This window comes from Spea bombifrons, chromosome 4 (assembly GCF_027358695.1).
Source record: "Spea bombifrons isolate aSpeBom1 chromosome 4, aSpeBom1.2.pri, whole genome shotgun sequence".
Lineage (NCBI taxonomy): Eukaryota > Metazoa > Chordata > Amphibia > Anura > Pelobatidae > Spea > Spea bombifrons.
Genome location: NC_071090.1, coordinates 101,008,064 through 101,028,540, shown reverse-complemented (window position 1 = coordinate 101,028,540; position 20,477 = coordinate 101,008,064). Strand labels below are relative to the sequence as shown.

The window sequence follows — 20,477 nt, the reverse complement described above, 5'->3', positions numbered from 1 at the left end:
TGACCCTGGGAGCTTACACTCTATTGATACTGACTGAAGACACTAGAGCGTTCCTAAACTTCACCATGAGGCTTATTCACTAAACGGAGAGCTGCGGCTTTTAACACCTCGACTTTACTGTACGTCGTGAAGGACCAACACTAGCAAGGAGGGCTGAGCTGGCCCTGTGCAATGTATAGTTTAATGGGTAAGGCCCTGGTGTAACCTTATACAAGGGCAGGAGCTCACTGGGCTTGGACCTTCGTAATGTATAGTGAAGGGAGTGAGATCGCAACTCTCCATTTAGTGAATAGGCCCCTCTCCAATGATATGGTATTGTGAATCTGGATGGTGTGCAGCGCGCTCCCTTAACGGGTAACAGTTTGTGATCGCGTAGGCACGATTCCAGACGTGACACTCGTGGTGCGGGGTTACATCTTCATGGAATTACCGGCCTTAATACATAATTATGTTAAGGATTTAGCGCTGCCGCTTTTAATGAGCAGCATGAGGATGGCGTAGGGTCTGTGTATTTACCAAACTTCAGCCCGTCCCCAACCTCTGTGTATGGACGATTGGGGATTGAAGATGGAATTTGTTGTTTAATAAGTAGTGACTACTGTGCCTGGTTATCAGAGGATGCGGTTCTATCTCCTGTATTTTATTTCCCACCCAGCGAGCGGCCGCGCAGGACCTGCACTGGAGGGGGGTCACTCGGTATTATGTGGAGACCCCAGGTGAACGCGCGTCTCCACATGTCCTCTTTAGTGTATTATTATTTACTGGTTATGTCCCGGGTTTTTACCTCTTGGCTGGAATTCACTCCATAAGACTTTCCTCTTCTCATTCTGACACTAAATACCCCGCTGTGCCGAAGAGCATACGATCTATCCTCCCAATACCCGCAACCTGCATTCGGAAAAAACAAACCAGCAATTCTCCCTGCTTTCAAGATCTCCAGGCCGCCGACTCACCTTCATCCAAGCAGTCCTTCACCTTCTGTCTCTTTCATCTGCCTCACAGATTGCAAGCTCACAAGATCAGGGCCGCCTTCTCCTTCTGTACCAACATGTCTGTACGTGTACTAACAGCGCTACGGAATCTGTTGGCGCTCTTTACATAAAATGTAACGATGGTGTCATTCTGGATCTTTTTAAACCCAAATCATTTAGCCGCTGCTGGGAGTTTTGCGGTATTTCCCTTACAAAAAATTACTGCAGTTTTTTGGACATGAAAAAACTGCAATACTGCACTTTTACTGCAGTTTTACTGCATTTGTACTTCACTGTACTGCAGTTTTACTGCACATTTAGTGCACTTTTTTTTTATATTGCAAACCTACAGTTGTACTTCAATGTACTGCAGCTTTATTGCATTTGTACTTCCGTACAAAAATAACTGCAGTACAATGAAGTACAAATGCAGTAAAACTGCATGTAAATGTGCAGTAATACGGCAGTAAAAGTGCAGTATTGCAGTTTTTTCATGCCCAAAAAACTGCAGTAATTTTTTCGTAAGGGTTAGTCCAACTTTTTGGCCCCTGGTTTAGAAATCCCCTCTACAGCGAGAAAAAGAACACGAAACCAGCGAGGATATCCAATTACCTTTAATAATATTAATAATAATAATACATCAGAAGCCAAAAATAATAATAATAAAAGCTTCCACACAAAGGGGGGGACACAGGACACATGTACACGGAGCGTTGTATGTGAAATATTTCAGGGGGGGCACGTAAGGGAAGGAAATAGTTTTGGGGGACACATAAACGACAGGTTGTGAAAGGTCACGTGACAGGCTGATATATATGTATGTGCGTTAGAGAGAAGTCGGGTGCGTATATGTGTAGGGGATGCGATGAGTTGGTTTGGGGGGGGCATTGAAGTGACAGGACGAGTGACGAGAATGACGTAGGGGGGTACATGTGTACCAAAATCCAGCATGTCACAAACCACACACACACAGCACGGGGCTATAATAACTGCCCTCGGAGGCGCATGGTGAACGTGGGAGAGATCTGCCCGGCTGTCGCTTAGACGGTCATTAAAGATAGAGCCGCGTTTTGTGGCAAAGTGAAAGCACTCACCCATTGAACACACGCACACACACACACGCATCGCCGGCAGCTTATAACGTCAGGAGATAGCACCGCGGCCTCTACTCACTAAACGGGTCGTCATCTCAAGGCCTGTATCCTGGTTCTATATCTAGGTGTTAATGCTAAAAAGTATGTGGTCATCGGCTAAATATTCTGGTGATTTCAGGATGAGTGATTATTATATGAGATATATAGAATATCTGTTGCGTGGGGTATAGGACGCTAGAGGCTATGGAATATAATATGTGTTTTAGAATTATATAGTGTTATGGAGGTAAAGACGAGTCCTTAGACAACGGGTTCCTCGAGACAGAATGAACCTTCGGAGAGTGAACCTCTGATGGGTGCTCGTGATTTTACACCATTTTTGGTTGGTATAGAAAGAGGTGGGTGACGGCTAGAGATGGGTCCAGGGTACCGAATATGGTCAGGGACTGATCCTATAGAAGAGTTTGACGTATATGAATATATAGGTGAATGTTATAGAAGGGCGAGCAGTATCTGATCTGAGAGCGAGCCTTTGGGGTGGTTTCCTGGTCATACAGGGTCTCTCCTGTGAAACACTAAGTCATCTTCCCTAGCCCTCTGATTTCTTAGAGATTGAGGGCTCTCTCCCCGAATGTAAGTCAAACAGCCCCGCTCTTCCCTAATGTGGAAAGGACAGTTATAGCCCCCGCAGTATTAGAAGAGAAGCAGTTTCCGCTTGAGTTCATTTCTTCTCCAGAGAGGCAGCTTCACAAAATCATCCACGGGCATGGAGAAGAGACGCTGGAACTCTTCAGGGGAGAGGTATCTCTGAAAAACACGGGCAGACAGAGGTGAGATAAAAGAATTTCTAATAGCCCCTCCGCTTGCATCATTAAGGACTCGTCTTACCTCCAGTTGCGTCTTATCTACTCCTGGAGGCAGTTTCTGGCGCCCTCTGTTGGTCACAATGAGCATTTCGTAGGGAAAAATCTATTTGAAGAAAATAACAATTATTAGGTATAATTTGCAGACGGGTCAGCTAAGCCTAGACCCGCAGTCACTAGACACACACCTTCTGCTCCAGCATGCTCGGGAGAGAGTTCCCTCGGTCCATCCGTGACCTCTGACCTTCCCCGTTCTGCAGGATAAAAAGACACTGCCATAGAGGATGTGTGTCCCAGCGGAGAACAGCTTCTCACAAATAACCCCGTGTATGGAGACCTTACCTGGAACCCTGTGGATAAAGGGTAAAAACGTGTAAATGACACTACGCAGTCAGCCCACAGCTTTCCGGGTGAGATACGCTACCGTTCACTTTGGGGGTCACTCAGCTGTTTTCATGAAAAACAAGGATATTTCTATAACATAATTACAAAATGCTTTTCAATTAGCCTTTTAAACTTAAACTTGGATCAGCGAACACAACGTGCCATTGGAACACAGGAGTGATGGGAGTGATAAAGGAGTGATGGGAGTGATAAAGGAGTGATGGGAGTGATAAAGGAGTGATGGGAGTGATAAAGGGCCTCTGTATGCCTATGAAGATTTTCCATTAAAAATCAGCCGTTTCCAGCTGCAATAGTCATTTACATTTCTCATCTATTTCCTGTAATCTTAATGGACAACAAGTGCTTTTCTTTAAAAACCAAGAGAACTTCTAAGTGACCCCAAACTTTTGAACCGTAGCGTATAGAGCTCCAACCGGGGCGTTTGCTTTATCTCAAAACATCCCCCATTCGAATTTCAACTGCCAGAATATAGTATGTCTAGAGATGTAAAATTTACAGAAATTTTGAAGCCATGAAAAAAAATATGTTTTTTTTTTCCGGAAAAATAGAAATTTTCAGAAAAATTGAAAAAAAAAAATGCAGAGCGGAGTCGTTTTACAAATGTAAAACGATTTAGTCACACTGGGAACATAAAATGCAGTCTATATAGAAGTATCATGCTTGAAATTAAAAGTACAGCTTATTCAGCAAATAATAAACGAAATCTGCTTTTTCAAACTTTATTTTTTGTTGTAAATAGAACGAGGTCTGTATATGTTAAGAACATACATGAGAACAGGTAACCCCCCCATTTCCCTCAAATGCAAGAAAATAAATGAAGAAAACGTCAACTAATCCTCCTCCATGGATTGGACGGGGACAGCGACCACAGTCGCCCAATCAGATTTGCCCCTTAGCAAAATTAAGTTACTGGCATCTTTCATAAAGGTCTTCCTGTAATATAGTTTGAATGCCATGTCATAAACATATTATTTATCATTGGAAAAGAAGACATTCCACGCTCCATTATGTTTAATTTTTTTTTTTACAAAAAAACACAAAATGGCTTTGGAAAAAAATGTAAATAAACAGTTTTTTCCCCAATTTTTCCCATCTCTAATTGTGACTACTAACCCATCCCTTCCTAAAGTGCCCCGGACAGTAAAATGGCGTTAACTCGTTCTCACCTGAACTTTCTCTCTGCCGGTCCGGGGCTGGAAACTCTGCAGACCGCAGCTAAAGGGAGTAAGATAGATGGTTGCCGTAAGCGCATTCACAACGGGGCCACAGCAGTATCACTAAAGTACGTTTACTTGTCACATACCCGTGTCAAGCTGCTCCGTCCGTAACCGCCATGCACCGCTGGAGATAGAGACATTGTGGAAAAAAAATGAATGATACGAGAACGCAAAGAATGGGGAGGAAGTATTGCGGTAAGAATGGTTTGGGGGAAAAAAAGAATGGAGAACATGCAGACTTGAAGGGGGAAAAATGGTGAAAACCTGAAATGAGTGTGAGCTCGCTGGGTGTGCGATGGAAGCGGTATGAGAACCATGTTTGTATTGTTAGGATGCCGGATGGGAAGGTGAACATGCGCGAGAACACACTGTAGGATGCCTAGAATGCTCATGTTGGGTTTGTCGTGAGATCGCTAGATATATGAAAAGGGGAACATAGGAGCTCTTGGTAATGCTGTAAATAAGAAAGCAGCATGGAGGGCATGTGAAGACAGGCATACGCACGCGTGTAGATGGTGGTCCGGTCAGGAAGGGACCGTGTTTTCCTTCTCCGGGTTCCTATCTTCTGCATTTCTTCTTTTAATATTAGTTTTCCCAGGTTGGACTGGATCTGTAAGTGAAGCAAATGTTTGTGTGAAGAAGTACAGAATATAAAAAGCGCTGCGGAGTTAAGGTCTCATTGTTATTATTTATCTTTATATACATAGCTACATTCGCTGATCACTGGATCACGTACCTTGCTTAGCTCTTGTATGTGCAGCTCCCTCATCTCTCTCACATCCTCGCCTTCCTCGCCCTCCTCATCCCCCTGCGTAGACTCCCTCCTGTGACGTCTCTCAGACTCTAGAGGCAATGGGTGAGTATAGGAGTTAGGAAGGAACTTCTTCTAGTGCAGACCTAACATACATGAAAAGTAGCCATACATCCATAGACACCACCGGCGATGCGTATCTCCACCAAGCGCCATTAATGCTGTAATGTACCTTCTCACTCACAATATCGTGGGACAAGAGTTAAAGCAACTATTCAATAAGACAATGATACAAAAAAGAGTAATGTAAAGGTCATTCTTGATAGCCGGATCAAAACATCAATCCTGACCATTCGTGGTGGCCCTGATTCTCACTCGGGTCCAGCTTGTCTATGTCCCATGGAAACAATCGGGCGTGTCCTAACACAGGTCATTTGGATCTTGTCTCTCATACCTACTACTGCCAGGGAAGGGGGGCACGGCCAGTAATCGGTCTCAATCTTTGCAGGCTGATTGGGGTCTGGAGGCCGCGCGGCCGGGAACTTGGAGGATTCAACGATGGGGTCGTCAGATAATCGATGGTATGCTGCAGAGTCTTAGACATAGTAAGGAACAGCGTTACAAAGTGTCTAAAGCAAGACAACAATCGGGCCACATTTATAAAGCCTGAAATGGACCAGTTCTGGGGTGGACTTGAAATAATTACTGATGATTTATTCCAGGTGATTGTCCCAAATTTAACATTTCAATATTCATTTGTTTATCATAATGGAGAGTCAGAGCTATGCTATCATGGAAAGTGAGTGTGATGTGTTAGTGAGTGTGATGTGTTAGCGACAGTTTCCAAACCGAAGCAGGACCCCCAGCCGCTCCCTCCATGGCTACCACCCTTACCGCTGAGCACTGGGATATGGTATCATATACCGGAGCTCTTCCTATTAAGAATATATGACGCCTGGGAACAACATGTTATGGTGGCTGTGCCAGCTTGGCTTTCCATAGTGTTAATGGTCTGGCTAGGAGGATCTTCTTTGTACTTGCCCCACTGAGTACCCAAAAGGGTGAGTTGCCCCCTAGTTTGGTGGCAGAGGAGCTGCTGATCCTCCAGGACCTTCCCATCCTAGTTGGCTTAGGTCAGAATACACTACTACCAGCTAGTGGGAAAAACAAGAACATGCACTAACATGGTGTGAACGCTCATATAAATTACTTCTATAATTATCCAAGTAAGTACTTTATTTTTTAATCGCGGAGTCAACACTCACCCCTCTGTTTGTAGATGGGGGGCTTCTTGTACAGATTGGGCTCCGCCAGATCTAGAGAACATGATAATAAAAAAATAAATATTCAAGTAAAACAAACTAACTTAATTTCAGAATATAGTAAAGTCAGAAATGGTGGTGGAACAGAAAGGAAAGTGCCATCTGTCCAGCTGAAGAGGGCACAAAGTCTATCCTACAGAGATTATATGACATTAAAAACTAAAATCTTCAGGTCAGGGTAGCGCATCTCCTTTTCAGGGGTCCTCTTTCTAACTCTGTGCATCCTCTTTGTATGTAATTTCATATCCCAGCAAACCTCATTGTGATTGTGAAGGCAGAAAGGATCTGAAGATGTCACGTCACTAGTCCTGTCACATCTGGAGTACAAGGACACCCTATACGTGGGCACGGCAGATGACCCCTTCTCCGCACTACGAGATCCAGAATCCTCTCTGGGAAAAGTTTCATCACATATCTGGTGAACTGAGGAAACTACTGGTGGGACACCGGGTACTACGTAAAAGTGGACCATTATATTTACAGGAGATGTACACCCTCCCCCCAGAGTCCTTCGCTTCTCCTCAACTGCTCTTGCAACAAGCAAGACATACAGCAAGGAAAAACAAGAAGGCCATTCACCTTCTGAACTCGTTTCATGGCTCTGGTACTCCATGCTTCCACCTATCAGCACGACAGAAAACCACCCCTCATTCACGCCAAAACTAAAAACTAGGACCTTTATGGGGGCATTCCCAACCAGCACCTCCTAATCCCTCTTGGCTTTCCCTGACAATCCACCCCCTACTCTCTTTCCCTGTCTGACATACTTAAGAGCATAGAAGCAGGGTATGCTGTGTACCATGCAAGCTCATAGATAGATAGATAGGTAGATAGAGAGAGATAGAGAGATAGATAGATAGATATAGAGAGATAGAGAGAGAGATATAGATAGATAGATATAGATAGAGAGATAGATATAGAGAGATAGAGAGAGAGATAGATAGATATAGAGAGATAGAGAGAGAGAGAGACAGATAGAGAGACAGATAGAGAGATAGATAGAGAGATAGATAGAGAGATGGATAGATAGATAGATAGAGAGATAGATAGGCCCCACTCCCTGCCCATTTCGACTCCGATCCCCATACAAATACATAAAGTTGGGGCTGGCCTTGCCCAAAAACATCATCAGTCCCGTAGAAGGGTTTCAGGTAGCTGGAGCCTGGACGTTCCTGGTAAGTAAGAGACCAGATCTAGGAGCTTGCCAGGTTTAACCCCTGCTACCTTGGGGATCCGGGTTAGTATGACCTATCTATGGGCAGGACGTGGTGTTTGGTCCCCCCCGCTCCTATCCCATCTCTGAAAAATCTAACTAGGGGCTAATCCTGCGCCTGATCTCCAGGAGAGGGGCAGCTCTGGGTAGCCAGCGGTGGGAAGTTGGCAGGTATGTGAAACACAAAGTGCTCCCCGGCATTGTTGAACTCCTTGGTGTTCCATTCTTATGCTTGAGGTTGGTTAATACCTGGGCAGTGGAAATGATGGACACCTCCCTTGGGTGAGCATGTTCCTCCTCGGGTCCCTTGTATAATGGAGCCACTAGTTGTAGATTTTGTTTCAGCCCAGAGTGCAGAAACCTATTGAAAGACAATATTGGAATGGTTTCCACTAAACAGCCTCCATTCAGGGTCTTTTATTAACCAAGGCACCGGTTCTACTTACCTCAGGGGAGGGAGGGGGTGATATGGACTTTGGAGAGAGAGAGCGCTGAAAGAGAACACAAATGGCCAACCATGAGAAAACAATAGCAAGCGCCAAAGTCACGCCATAGTCTAATGAGACGAAAGAAACGTAAACCAATCCCTGTAGCAACCGATAAAGTATTAGTTTTGTTGTTTCACTTTTACTACTTGTCACCAATACAAAGAAGAAAGTATGAGTTGTGCACTTTTTGGAATATAATGGATTTTAGTCGCTCTACCCCAAAACATGCTCTTCTAGCACAAAAACTCCAAGACACAACAACCTGGTTCTTTTTGAAGGATAACTGTAGACAAGCCAAGGATCGGCCAAATAAAAAGTTTCACTACCACATACTGTATAGTTTCTTTTTATGTTTGAAAGAGAAAGCTGACCTACCTTGGATCGAAATAAAACCGGACTTGTAATAATGTCATTCAAAGATCAAAATTGACACAAAGATTTACGCCTGAATCGCTCAAAAAAAATTCCTCAAACCTCTGTGGATCTTAAGCTTATACTATAAAATATGATCTGCACGACCTGCTTCGGGGGGGGGGGGGCAGAAAAAGATTCCCCCAAAATAACAAACAAAAGCAAGCAGGCAAAGATAATGCTAACCCAACACAATACACTGCCATTAAATATAAATCCCACCTGACTGCAAGAGAAGATCCAACAACAGGGACCTCAATCATTGAATATATTGAAACAAAACCATAAGCCCTAGTAGCATTTTCCATCGATCATCACGGCTTCATCGATGGATTCAGTGTAAGGGGACATTGAGCATCAAGCTTTATTTTGATCCAAGGTAGGATTTTTTCAGTATAGATACTTTTCAGCCAACTAACTTTTCCCATGTTAATGTTTTTAAGTCCCAGCAGCAGGTGATGGGTCTGTTCCTCTTGGTCGGCCCCAGGCACAAGGTGTTATTAGTGACGTGTTTTCTCTGGGAAGCTCTCTGAATGACGCTTTTCACGGTGCGGGGCCAGGAGACGTGAACATCCATGAAACGCATGATTGTTTGCCATGGGGCAGCGAAACTCAATGGAAATCGCTTGTGCATTATGCTTAAACAATGTGCGATTTAAGCATTGTCAGTCGGAGATTCCCTGGAAGGCTGCCGTTCCAATTAGACAAAATGATTAACTGCGCTCTACTGCAAGCTCAGCAAATAGACCCGATCTGTCATTTTATTCTTCCCTCTGACGTCACATAAAAACAGAACGGTAAACTTTAAACGTGTGTGTGTCATGTGACAATTAATACGCCAAAACACTGAATTTTTCACATAAATAAATAAATAACACATTGGCATTCCAAAAAGAATTATGGTGTGGGGGGGCCAAGTTACACAAACACACTATAACATATTTATACACGGGGGTTCGGCCGTGATGAGGGGGCTGCATGTTTCTAATGCTGCATTAAAGTGTTAAATCCAGCAGTAAGTGGAACAGCACCTTTAAATGCCGTGCATTCTTTGGTTTTAAGAAGAAGGCAGGCAAGCGCTGGCACTGAATAGTACGTATTAAAAAGAAAATGATCACAGTCCAGATTCTAGAACGAGGTGGACAGTCCCTCCGCTACAAACACTCTCTTTAATTGATTCATAAACAAATGCTTTATTTGATCCACTAACGAGAGGAAATAGCCGGGGAAATTGAGTCTCCTTTTAATTAAATGCCAGCGGCGAATCAGCAATTGGCAAAATGAAGAAGAAAGACAGAACAGATATTACGTTACGAGATTGGAAGAGCGGCTGAGATGTGCAGTACATGCAGCGTAGTTACAAGGCGATTACATTGGGAAAAGAAAATCATTTTTGATGTTTCCTGAATAAATGAGGGACGGAGCAAAACAGATGTATGAGTGTCCCAGTGTTTTGGAGCCTGGATTGATGCCAGCGCAGGGCTCGGTCTTGAACCTTCCCTGGAGAAGGGAAAAGGCTTGGGATGCATTAGCGGATGCACATGGACAGTACACAGTGCCGGCTATACCGGGCGGGTTGAGCTGGGACGGGGTAATAATACACATCCAGTAGACTCCAAACTTGCTGAATACGTTTCTGTGTCAGTAGAATAGCAAAGCGATACAGTATGTCTGATAAACAGTCTCTGAGAAGCCATCAACGTAATGGATTTTCTACATACGGAAAAAACGGCGAGGCCACTGACTATCCGCTTCCAACATATCCTTCCCAAAGAAGGAGGAAAAAAAAGCATGATAAACAAATAATAAATAAGGTCTTACTGTCCGTGTCGCTCAAGCACCAAAAAAATCATCAAATAATGGTGCCATGGAAGCATCTTTCTGCTTTATTTCCAAAAGCTGCAGACCAGGGGTGGATCGTAACAGAACCCCGATGTCTGTCTATTAATTCGGAGTCCATTATATACAATTTAATATAACCCCCAGCAACCTACAGCAAACCACCTCCTCGTCCTCCTCTACCTTGATAAGCCTTTTCTCATTCATTCACCTAAAGCTTAATTCATGTGTCTGAAACAATATTGCGGTCGTAGTTTTCTGGGTTTTATGCCTGAAAAGTATCTCTACTCAATTAACATAACCACATCAAAGTTATCTTAATTGAACTGCCTGCTACAAATGCATCGTTTTTGAGCATCTTGACAGAAGACCGTGGACATTTTATGCATTTTTACTAGTGTGGGCTTCATGCCAGAAATGTATTAATCTTAATTGGTGAAATCAACTTCAAGAAGAAAATGTACCTGGATTTCTGTCAATGTGATACATTTGTTACATTTGTATCAAGCAGTTCAATCAGACAACTTTAATGTGGTTATATTAATTGAGTAGAGATACTAGAAAGTACGGAAAATATATCAAAACTCTTTACCTTAAACACAGTCTGGTGATAATAAGACTAACTTAAAGAGGATCGCTGCACATTCTTACAGCTTATTTAACTAAATTAAGCTTTATTTGTCAATTACATTGATCTCATTGGATGATAAGAGGTTTGCTTTGATTTTATTAGCCTTGCAGGCATTGGAGTCTTGGAATCAGATACATAGATTTTTTCAGCTAGCAGTCAGTTTCATGCCTGGGGGTTGACTTGCTTAGTGGTGATTATATATATATATATATATATATATACACACACATATATGTGAAGCATATGATTGGCTTTTTATGCAAAATTCTAGATTTTAGGAGGCTCATTGAATCCAGATCCATGTAAGCCAATATAAAGTTCTGTAAATAAAGGTCAAGTATTGTAGGATGACAGACAGATGTCTGTAAGGTGACTTACCTCTCGGCTTCGCAAGGTATCTGTGTGTTCTAAAAGGGTGTAAGTAAAATGCGGTTCGTAAATCATCAGATCTGGGCGCTCGATATCCAGTATGGCCTTATCACGAGGGAGGGCAGCCAGATCCTTGTACCCCAGCACATGACTGTCCATCCGGGCCTAGGGAGACAAAAATACACATGGGCTTATGAAGAACCTGAGGTTTGTGGCAGGTAAGTGCTGCAAGGTCATGCAGTAAGGCAAAGAAAGGGTTACTCACAGTAATAGAAGAGGGGGAACCCGGCACGCTCGGCCCTCTGGAGCAAGTGACACTGCCAGGAGACGTAAGGGGGGTCTGCAGAAAGGGGGCACGTTACTAACAGACACATATTTACAATCACAATAGCTTATAAAGTGTCTATCATACGGTGGGTTTCCTATCTTTCAGGCCTACGACTGATGGTGATCCACTGCCTAGGGGCATGCCACGGGATACGTGTTAAGTGTAAGGTTGTCCCAATTATTCATAATAACCCAAATATTTTGTGTTTGTTTGTTATAGCATGTTAAATACTTAAATATAACATTTAAATGAAATGCCTATAATACCAGTTCCATGTCCCATCCCCTCACTCCATCCTTACGCAGGCAGCGTGGAGCGTGAAGGAAGGTTATGAGGGTCCGCATATCTGGAAGGCAAGCCGGGCTCAGTCTGCGGGTGGGCTCGCTGCCACAGCCGGCTGGCCCACCTCGAAAAATATTATACTATACTACAGAATGTTACCTTCGAAAGTTTTTCCATTCAGCCGCTGTGTATCAGTGTCCCGTGCGCATGCCTGGAATCTAGAGGGGATCAAAAATAGATGAAGGATTATTAGAGTGTGGGCTGATTAAGGCCCGTTGGATGTGACAGTCGGCAGATTAATCTGCTTCTGGGATCCCTTGTCTCAGGGGGCAGAAGGCGTCACTCTTTCTGTGATTAATGACCATCACGGCTACTAGCATCAACGCTATAAAGACACCCGGTCCCTGGGAGCCAAGGCAAGCACTGGCCCCTGTATCCGGATGCAATACTCTGCATGGATCTAACAGACTAATGCTTTACAGGGAGACCAGCCTGCAATCATTTGTGGCAAATCCTGGCACGAGGCAGGACTGCTATGGATGTGATGCTCTCGAGGCTTCCATGAACCAGATGCTATGGTTCACCAGTCAACATGTTGCTCTGCATCACGTGACTTCCCAGATTCTGCTCCAGCACTGCTGGGAGAGCAAAACAGAGTGATGTGATTGGACGATGGGTAACCAATCACAGTATAAACCCAAAGCTGGCTGTAAGTACACAAGGAAGCAATAAACGAAAAAAAGAAGAATGCGCCATAAAAGAAATAGATGAATTGAAAGAACACTGACGTGAGTGGGAAGCGCAGACGCAGAGAGTCGCACCGGTGTGACCGCCTGGCCTCTAATTCCTGGTCTGTCCTGTCCTCTGCTTCCTCCTTGACTCATAAAACACTTCCCAGCTTGTATCATACAGAGCCGAGACAAGCCCGGCTGTCTAATACACAGGATCCGTCCTAAAACCTTATTTACAGACTAGAGAACACCAGATAGACAGAGATCCAGACCGCGTCACTCCTTATTCTATACAATGGGGGATTGCGCATGTGCTGGCGGTTTTGTCCTACAGAGACCTACCAAGACCTGAAAGAGTACCATGTACTCGGAACATGTGTTTACTGGGTTGACGGGCGGCACGTGATCCCGTGTTCCTTATCTGTACACACAAGCAGCTGCACCCCACCCACCACAGCGTATCTCCATGGAAACCATCAACCCAGCCCATCTGGGAAACAGCACGGGTTATATAGCGGCGTCTTCATGGAAGGAAACGGGGGCATTACCGAACACGTGTATGACTGAAGGGGTTAATGACGGAATGTAAGCAACTCCATTAAACGAAGATCTGGAAATCAAGCGTCTTGAAGATTATATGAAAAAGAAAAGAAAGCCCTCCTACCCATAGCTATCCATTTACTACACACGGCTGGTGATGGGGGGGGCTTTCTAAATCCATCCACGGAGCGGTCATTTAACTCAACAAAGTGTCTTTTAACCCTTCACACACAGGTATGGCATGTCATCTCAGCCTGTCCTCTGCACAGGGGTACGGCATTTCACCAGGGCATGTCCACCGGCCCTCCACACACAGGTGTTCACGGCAAATATCACTTTATCACGCACAGGTATTCACGGCATATATCACTTTATCACGCACAGGTATTCACGGCATATATCACTTTATCACGCACAGGTGTTCACGGCATATATCACTTTATCACGCACAGGTATATCACGACTCCCCATCCTCACATTGCCATGAAGATGCCCTTTAACATGCTTATTTCATAAGCCCTCCAACCCTCCATTCATCACCGTCGCTGCCTCCTGTATTCCCATACAGCACCCGCCGGCTTTTCTTCTAGCTCATCTCTGTCTCTACGGAGACATCTCCGGGCATGTGAATCCCTGTACACGCGTGTTATGCTTTCTGAACGGCATATGCACTCATACAGCATTTCCATAGCTACAGAAGTCCCCTCTGCAGTAATATCATGTAATATTATTGCTGCCGTTACGTATCCTCTATAATGATTCTAGGACCCCTTCCACATTCAGCGTACATTAAATAACATAAATCTGCACCTCGCAGGTTAGCAGCTCAGTACCACACACGCTAAACGATCCCAGTATTGCCCTCCGTAACTGCCCACCTCTAGACCTCCACGTACAGACTGATTATCCGTGTATCCCGTGCCAGACCAACACACATCATTCTTATTACAGACCCCCAAACACCCTCTCCTCCAATAAAGCACCTCATTCAGGCTGCATGATGTCTCTTTCCGAGAGTGCTGCGGTCACATCTGTGTTAGGAGATATCCAGACTCCCTCTCGCTGCCACGCTGCTCCTCCCTGCACATGGAGCAAAATGCTGCAGAGAACTCTCCCAAACTGAGGAGGAGATAAGTGGAGAGCACGGGGTGTCTCTTTAGAGCGCTCATTATTCTAAAGACAGATCACACACAGAGACGCCGGCGGCATGACACGAAAGTGCAACAGGTAGAAGAATACGCATGAGACTGCGCAACAGTCAAGAAAAGAGGGGAGTCTTCATAGGAGACAATTAAGGAGAGAGGGACGAATTATTAGTGGTATCTTTCTTTGTTTAAATGTACTTTAACTCTTTTATGGCTGAGAAGCAGCACATTACCGTAAAGAGGGTACAAGTGCAGGTCTATATCCTTGTCTTGTTTTCAGGATAGCCTCATGTCTGCCCCATGCATGCTATATTTTTCTCATTGTATTGACGTCTACCACCTTTGCTTGAAGGCTGCTCCACTTATCTACCACCCTCTGATAAGAGAAGCTACTTTCTAGTCTGAGAACATTGCTTCTATGTATACCTCAAGCCCTCTGAAAGCCGCCATCCTTACACAAACATGTACACACACACAGATTCATCCTAACACACAAAACAATTAAACATACACGGTCATACTACCACACAAACACACATTCCTGCTCACACACACACATATACTCATGCTAAAATACAAACACTTACACATACACATGCATTCTAGCACACACACATACACATTCATGCTCACACACGCATAGACATTCATGATAATACACAACACAAAACAGACACGCACTTTTACATTCATGCTAGCATACATAAATATTCCCTCCCTTAGAAGGGGGGCTTTTTTTCTGACTGTCACACTTTTTACCGCGGGGTCATGTAACATTGTGTTACGTGGCACCGCTGCATTCCCACCTCCACGGTCAAGTCCTCAGAAAGAATTCACTGACAGAATAGTAACCCCAGTGCTACGTTTTGTCTCTGGATTTTTATGACCCAAGTGCATTATTTTACATTTATCAACATGAAACTACAACTGCCCACTCTAATAATTTACCTAACGCATTAGCCATTTGGTTTATTCTGCCAGGAATGGCTACCCTGTTGCAAACCTTTGCATCATCTGCAAAAATACAAAAGGAGACAGGAATACAAGACAAATGATAGAGAGGAGACGGAATTAGTAGTAGGACTACCTTGAGCATAGATTGTAAACAAAAATAAGATTGAAGTAAAGACATGGCGTGAGTAGAGTATGTATGGAAATGCAACTAGAGAGAATGGAAGTAGATTTATAAATGGGTTTTGTTATTAAATGCTGTGTTTGTGACAGTTTCTTAACATGATAAGGGAAGAACAAGAAAAAAGGCTGAATAAAGGTCTGAGAATAGCGGGAAGAAAACTAAAGGAGGATGGAAAATGATGTCATAAACACTACACCTAGAAAATAGAGAGGACACGTCAGGAGAGTAGGCAGGTCAGCAACGTACTTCGAAAGAAGATAGGGACGCATGGGAGGAAAAAAGCAAGGAGTGATGAAAGAAGGGAAAATAGCTAAAGGAGAAAAAGGAGGAGAGGTCACCGGTACGATACGGAGTGGGCTGTGGGAAGAGATGACACTTTTTAGTAATGATAATCTCAGGTATCAGGTCCAACACAGCCAAGCTTGGGGTCTGAAGTCTGAACTGACCTGAGTCGCTGAACTTGAATGTCCACAAAACATTTTCTGCCATCTTGGGATCAGCAGGCTCCTTCACGTTCAGCTTCTGAGCAAATTAATATCTACGGGGACTCATCTTGAGAATCTTAGACCCACTTGGGGACTCGCTGTCTCAATGGCGCTGAAACGTTGCCATTTATTAAGAAAAATACCTCTAGGTACTCATATTAACGACAGGAGAAAGGTAGTCAAAAGAGGAGAACTACACGTAAGATGGTAGAAGGAGAGATACAGGGGAAGATTACTTGGTTGGTGGGATGGATACGGGTGAGGAGAAACTATTAAATAGGCAGCGTAGCTATGTGGGGATATGATGAAGATAAACAGAGGAAACGAGCAGGCAGTGAAAGAATGGAGATACAGCTGAAAGGAACACTAGGACCGGAGCAGGCGCTTTGAAGAAAAAGGCGAAGGAGGCAAAATACGACCAGGACAGAGACTGAAGGAGACACATGAAGCAGCGTGTGCACCTGTCTCAGCCGGCTATCTGTCTGCGCTGTTCTCGGTGCGTTCTGCTCAGTTTTGCAGCCAGGAATGAAGAGCAGTGGATTCCAATTCAGGGCGAGGGCCTTCCTGCCCAACCCAGGACATCGAGCATCAGCTCAGCGGGTCAGGACCTTCCAGACAGATCGTTGAGTTCTGCTTTGTAACTATATATATATGCCACCACCCAGATCCAGCTCCCAAAAACAAGACTGCGCAGAGGCATATAGGATGTATGACAAACTTTTATCTGTTTTAGTGTATGTTAAAATATACACGTAGCTTGCAACAGCAAGGACTTCATCCACAAGATGATGAGTGATGAACAATGTAACATGACTCCATTAACTATGCATAGGCAAATACAAAAAGGGAATGAGCGTACAAATACAGATTTTGTGGCGCTGCTGGAATAATCAAGGACTCAGCAAGCACCCAGCAGATACATACTAACTAATGTTATAGATGTTATATAAAATCATGGCGCTGCCTTAATAGCATTTGCAGTATGTATGGGCTGATGAGTCCTTATTCTATTGGATGTTCCACTTACTATGCAGGGCAGAGCTGTCTTTCAGGCAGGGCAAACGGGCATCTGTCTATGGTCTAAACACTCATTGGGGTCTATAGAAGGCTGTCCTAGTGTCTGATTGAGGTGAAGGGAATGAAGACCAAAGGGACAGAGATAGAAATTAAAAAGAAGAGATGCTGTTAGGAGGGAAGGGATACTGAACTATGGGTGTAATGGGAACCCTGGTGGTGTTTGGGTAATATAAAGGAAGAGGCACAAGCGGAGGACAGATCACAGTCCTATTAAAATTAAAGATGGCCCTGATTCGGAACCAACTTAACTCATCGTCATAACAAAAATGTTCCGGATCATATAGGGCATGGGGTGCCACTTGGCGGGATGTTCTCCCCAGGCCAAAGCATAGCAACCATCCCAGGTACACAGCCACCGAGGTTGTACAAATGATGTTGTACACACTGTTATCGACGTATAGTGAAGAAAACACAAGATTTCTTGCACCAAAGTGCAACAGACATTCACGAGAAGTATTAAAAGACATGGAACTTGACATTGACCTGGTTGAGAATTTGACCGGGTCTGTGAGGGAGTCTGAAGGTGGCCATACTGACTTCTGACATGTTATCTCATTGCTAAGTAAAGTTTCGGACTCCCAACACCCATTGCATTTTTCTCGGAACCTCTAGCTAATGGTTTGTTTCCAGCTCGTACATCTTCAAGACATACAGACGTTGGGCTGCCACGGACGGCGTATCATTAGTACAGAATCCGTAATGGTGAATCTTTCTGCATTGGGTACGACTCGTGGGAAATATTTCCCATAAGCTCTTACTGTTCCGCATAACCTACATCTGATATTGTTTCCCGACGTACCTCGTTCAGTCTCTTCTGGTAACGCACATGCGGTAATTAAAGGTTTTATGATATATAATACAAGACATAGAACATGCGGCCTCCCTGATGGAGGCTCAGAAAGGACCCAACATGTAACCCACAAGCTGCCTAAACATCCAATCATTGATATTATAATACATCATCATTTTTAACAAAAAAATGTAACATTTGGGATGCACTGATCTAGACAGAAGAAAAACCAAAACATCTTTTATAATAGAACAGTCGCACATGTCAGTCACACATGCACATACAAACACGCATGTAAAAATCTCACTACATTTTATGTATGAGGTCACAGTGACCGATCATACACAATTATAGCAAAATCAAATTCTAGGCACCGTTTCTGACCTAAACGTATGGTATTCCCAGAGCCACACGGAAGGAACGGCCGCGTAACACGCAGGCGGTATCAGGAACAGACAAGCACCTGTATGAAGAGCCGCACACACCCCTCCATGCCATATATACTGAGGTAAATGAAAATAAATGGCAACTTTACGGTCATATAAATAGGAATTTACAAATCTCTCCACAGCTGTTAACACTGTACACACACACACACTGTTAGGGATACATATATTGTGCGCACACCTATAAATATACGTACTCAATGACCAGGCCCAGGTCCCTGTTACGCAGTCACAAGATGCACAGTCACTAATACTCCTCCTACCCCCCTTACTGCCCCCTCCTCCCCCCTACACACCCTTCAGCCTCCGCTATTCCTCCCCAGCACCCCCTGCCCCCCCACCCAACTTCTCATGCACCCTTTCCCTCCCGCAGTTGTGTTACCGTTGGATCCTGTGCTGTACAGGCAGTGTCAGCATCATCCGCTGCTCCTGACTCCTGTAACCATGGTAACGGTTAATCCTCAGCATCACTAGGGAGCTAGTCGGTCCCCTCCCTGCATGCAGAGCATCATCAGCCCCTCCCTGCAGCCTATCAGCATACAACCCTCCTACCCTGCAGAGCATTACCCTGCAGAATATCACGGAGGGACGATATACGCAGTCGCTCCCTGTAGTATCTCCAGACTCGGCCTCCCTGCCTCCATCGCATCACGGAGTCCATCCCTACCGTATGACACAATAGCAGCAGCATTATAGAACATGCTCTGCGTCGTTTGCTTCTATCGTCAGAGCTCCATCAGAACAATATGCAATTAAAATGTATTAAAAGAAAACAAAAAGCCCTAATAAAGCCTCCTTTTGCACTATTTGCCACCTACGCGCATGTCTAAATCCAGCAACGACCAAAAAAAAAAAAAGATACTCTGGTTTCCAAGACGACAACTTTTTTTGTTAAAGGCCGTTATTTTCTTTTCATGGGAAAATTAAGGGCTTTTGCTTATTTTTTTTTTACCTATTCTCTGTCTGCTTAGTCTTGGCGTTTAATCCACTAGCCATCTATCCACATCTCACGAAACAACCGAAAATGGCCCTTCTACGTTTCTGGTGAAATAGCAGCAAACAGTGTTTGGAGGTTACGATGTACAAAGTCAGCAAATACCAGAGAGAGAACGGGAAAGCTAACGGGAGGGGGGGAGATTAACCTGACTCTGTACACATCAGCTGTATTGTATAAATGGGATATTCTCCTGATCCGTCCTATAAACGGAGACACAGACCTCTTATTTAATGAATTGTGATACCGTGTACCGGCTGCAGTCCCCAACAGCTAACGTTATATACAGTATATATATATATATATATATATATACATACATACACATATGTGCTATTAGATATGATACGCTACACAGAATTGGAATTGCCACGTTAGGAGTTAGATTTTCCTATCCTTGCCTGCCATTTTTCACTTGGAGTCAGTGATCCCTGTTCATTAGGTATATTTTACAGTCAAGCGCATGTCACTATGTCCTACACATCCCTGGTTGTTCCGTGTTACCCCAGCTCTATCACCTGACCGGGTCCCAGCTGCGATTTCCGGGGACTGTTTAGCGGCCGGGCCCCGCAGGAATGCCCACTGAAACCTGGGCACGATTGCTAAATGGCTGTAGTCCTGTTAGTCCGCTGTTCTGGGGATATGCGAGACTCACGATGGCGCACAGCCTGTGCTGGTTCCCGAGAGAGAGCCCACTTGGGAACCCTGGTTTTCTTCATGTCATCTGGAGACCAGGGTTCGGTAACCGCGGTCGTTGAACTTTCGCCTGGCTAGACCTCGGACTGCACAAGGGGACCTTTTCACCGCTGTGGTTCAGGGTCCAGCTCACAAATCAGGGAGTTTTTTTTGACTGGGACCCCAAGCTATCCATCGCTACCCCAGGATTGCAACGCCTTTGTGTCGTTCGGGTATTGCTGCCTTAATTATGCTCTTAATCAAGATCTGCATAT

The 20,477-nt window shown here is 44.4% G+C and overlaps 1 protein-coding gene across 6 annotated transcripts; it reads right to left on the bottom strand.

Annotated features, from left to right (window-relative positions):
- Positions 1 to 1,567: 1,567 nt before the first annotated feature.
- DMTN (dematin actin binding protein) lies at positions 1,568 to 18,935 on the bottom strand. 6 transcript variants are annotated; one of them, XM_053465527.1, is made up of 16 exons: positions 16,182 to 16,328; positions 14,439 to 14,535; positions 12,344 to 12,402; positions 11,840 to 11,914; positions 11,584 to 11,739; positions 8,283 to 8,327; positions 8,086 to 8,197; positions 6,567 to 6,617; positions 5,756 to 5,896; positions 5,287 to 5,393; positions 5,055 to 5,160; positions 4,637 to 4,674; positions 4,500 to 4,548; positions 3,117 to 3,278; positions 2,954 to 3,034; positions 1,568 to 2,872 (listed from the first exon to the last, which is right to left on the bottom strand). In XM_053465527.1, the coding sequence occupies exons 3-15, from the start codon at positions 12,359 to 12,361 to the stop codon at positions 2,967 to 2,969; spliced, it is 1,128 nt and encodes a 375-aa protein (XP_053321502.1). In that variant the 5' UTR covers positions 12,362 to 12,402; positions 14,439 to 14,535; positions 16,182 to 16,328; the 3' UTR covers positions 1,568 to 2,872; positions 2,954 to 2,966. The 6 variants fall into 6 exon arrangements, with proteins under 6 accessions (XP_053321502.1, XP_053321507.1, XP_053321504.1 ...); XM_053465532.1 differs by having other exon boundaries at positions 3,117 to 3,182; positions 16,182 to 16,200; XM_053465529.1 differs by lacking the exons at positions 14,439 to 14,535; positions 16,182 to 16,328 and adding an exon at positions 18,916 to 18,935.
- Between the last annotated feature and the right edge of the window lie 1,542 nt (positions 18,936 to 20,477).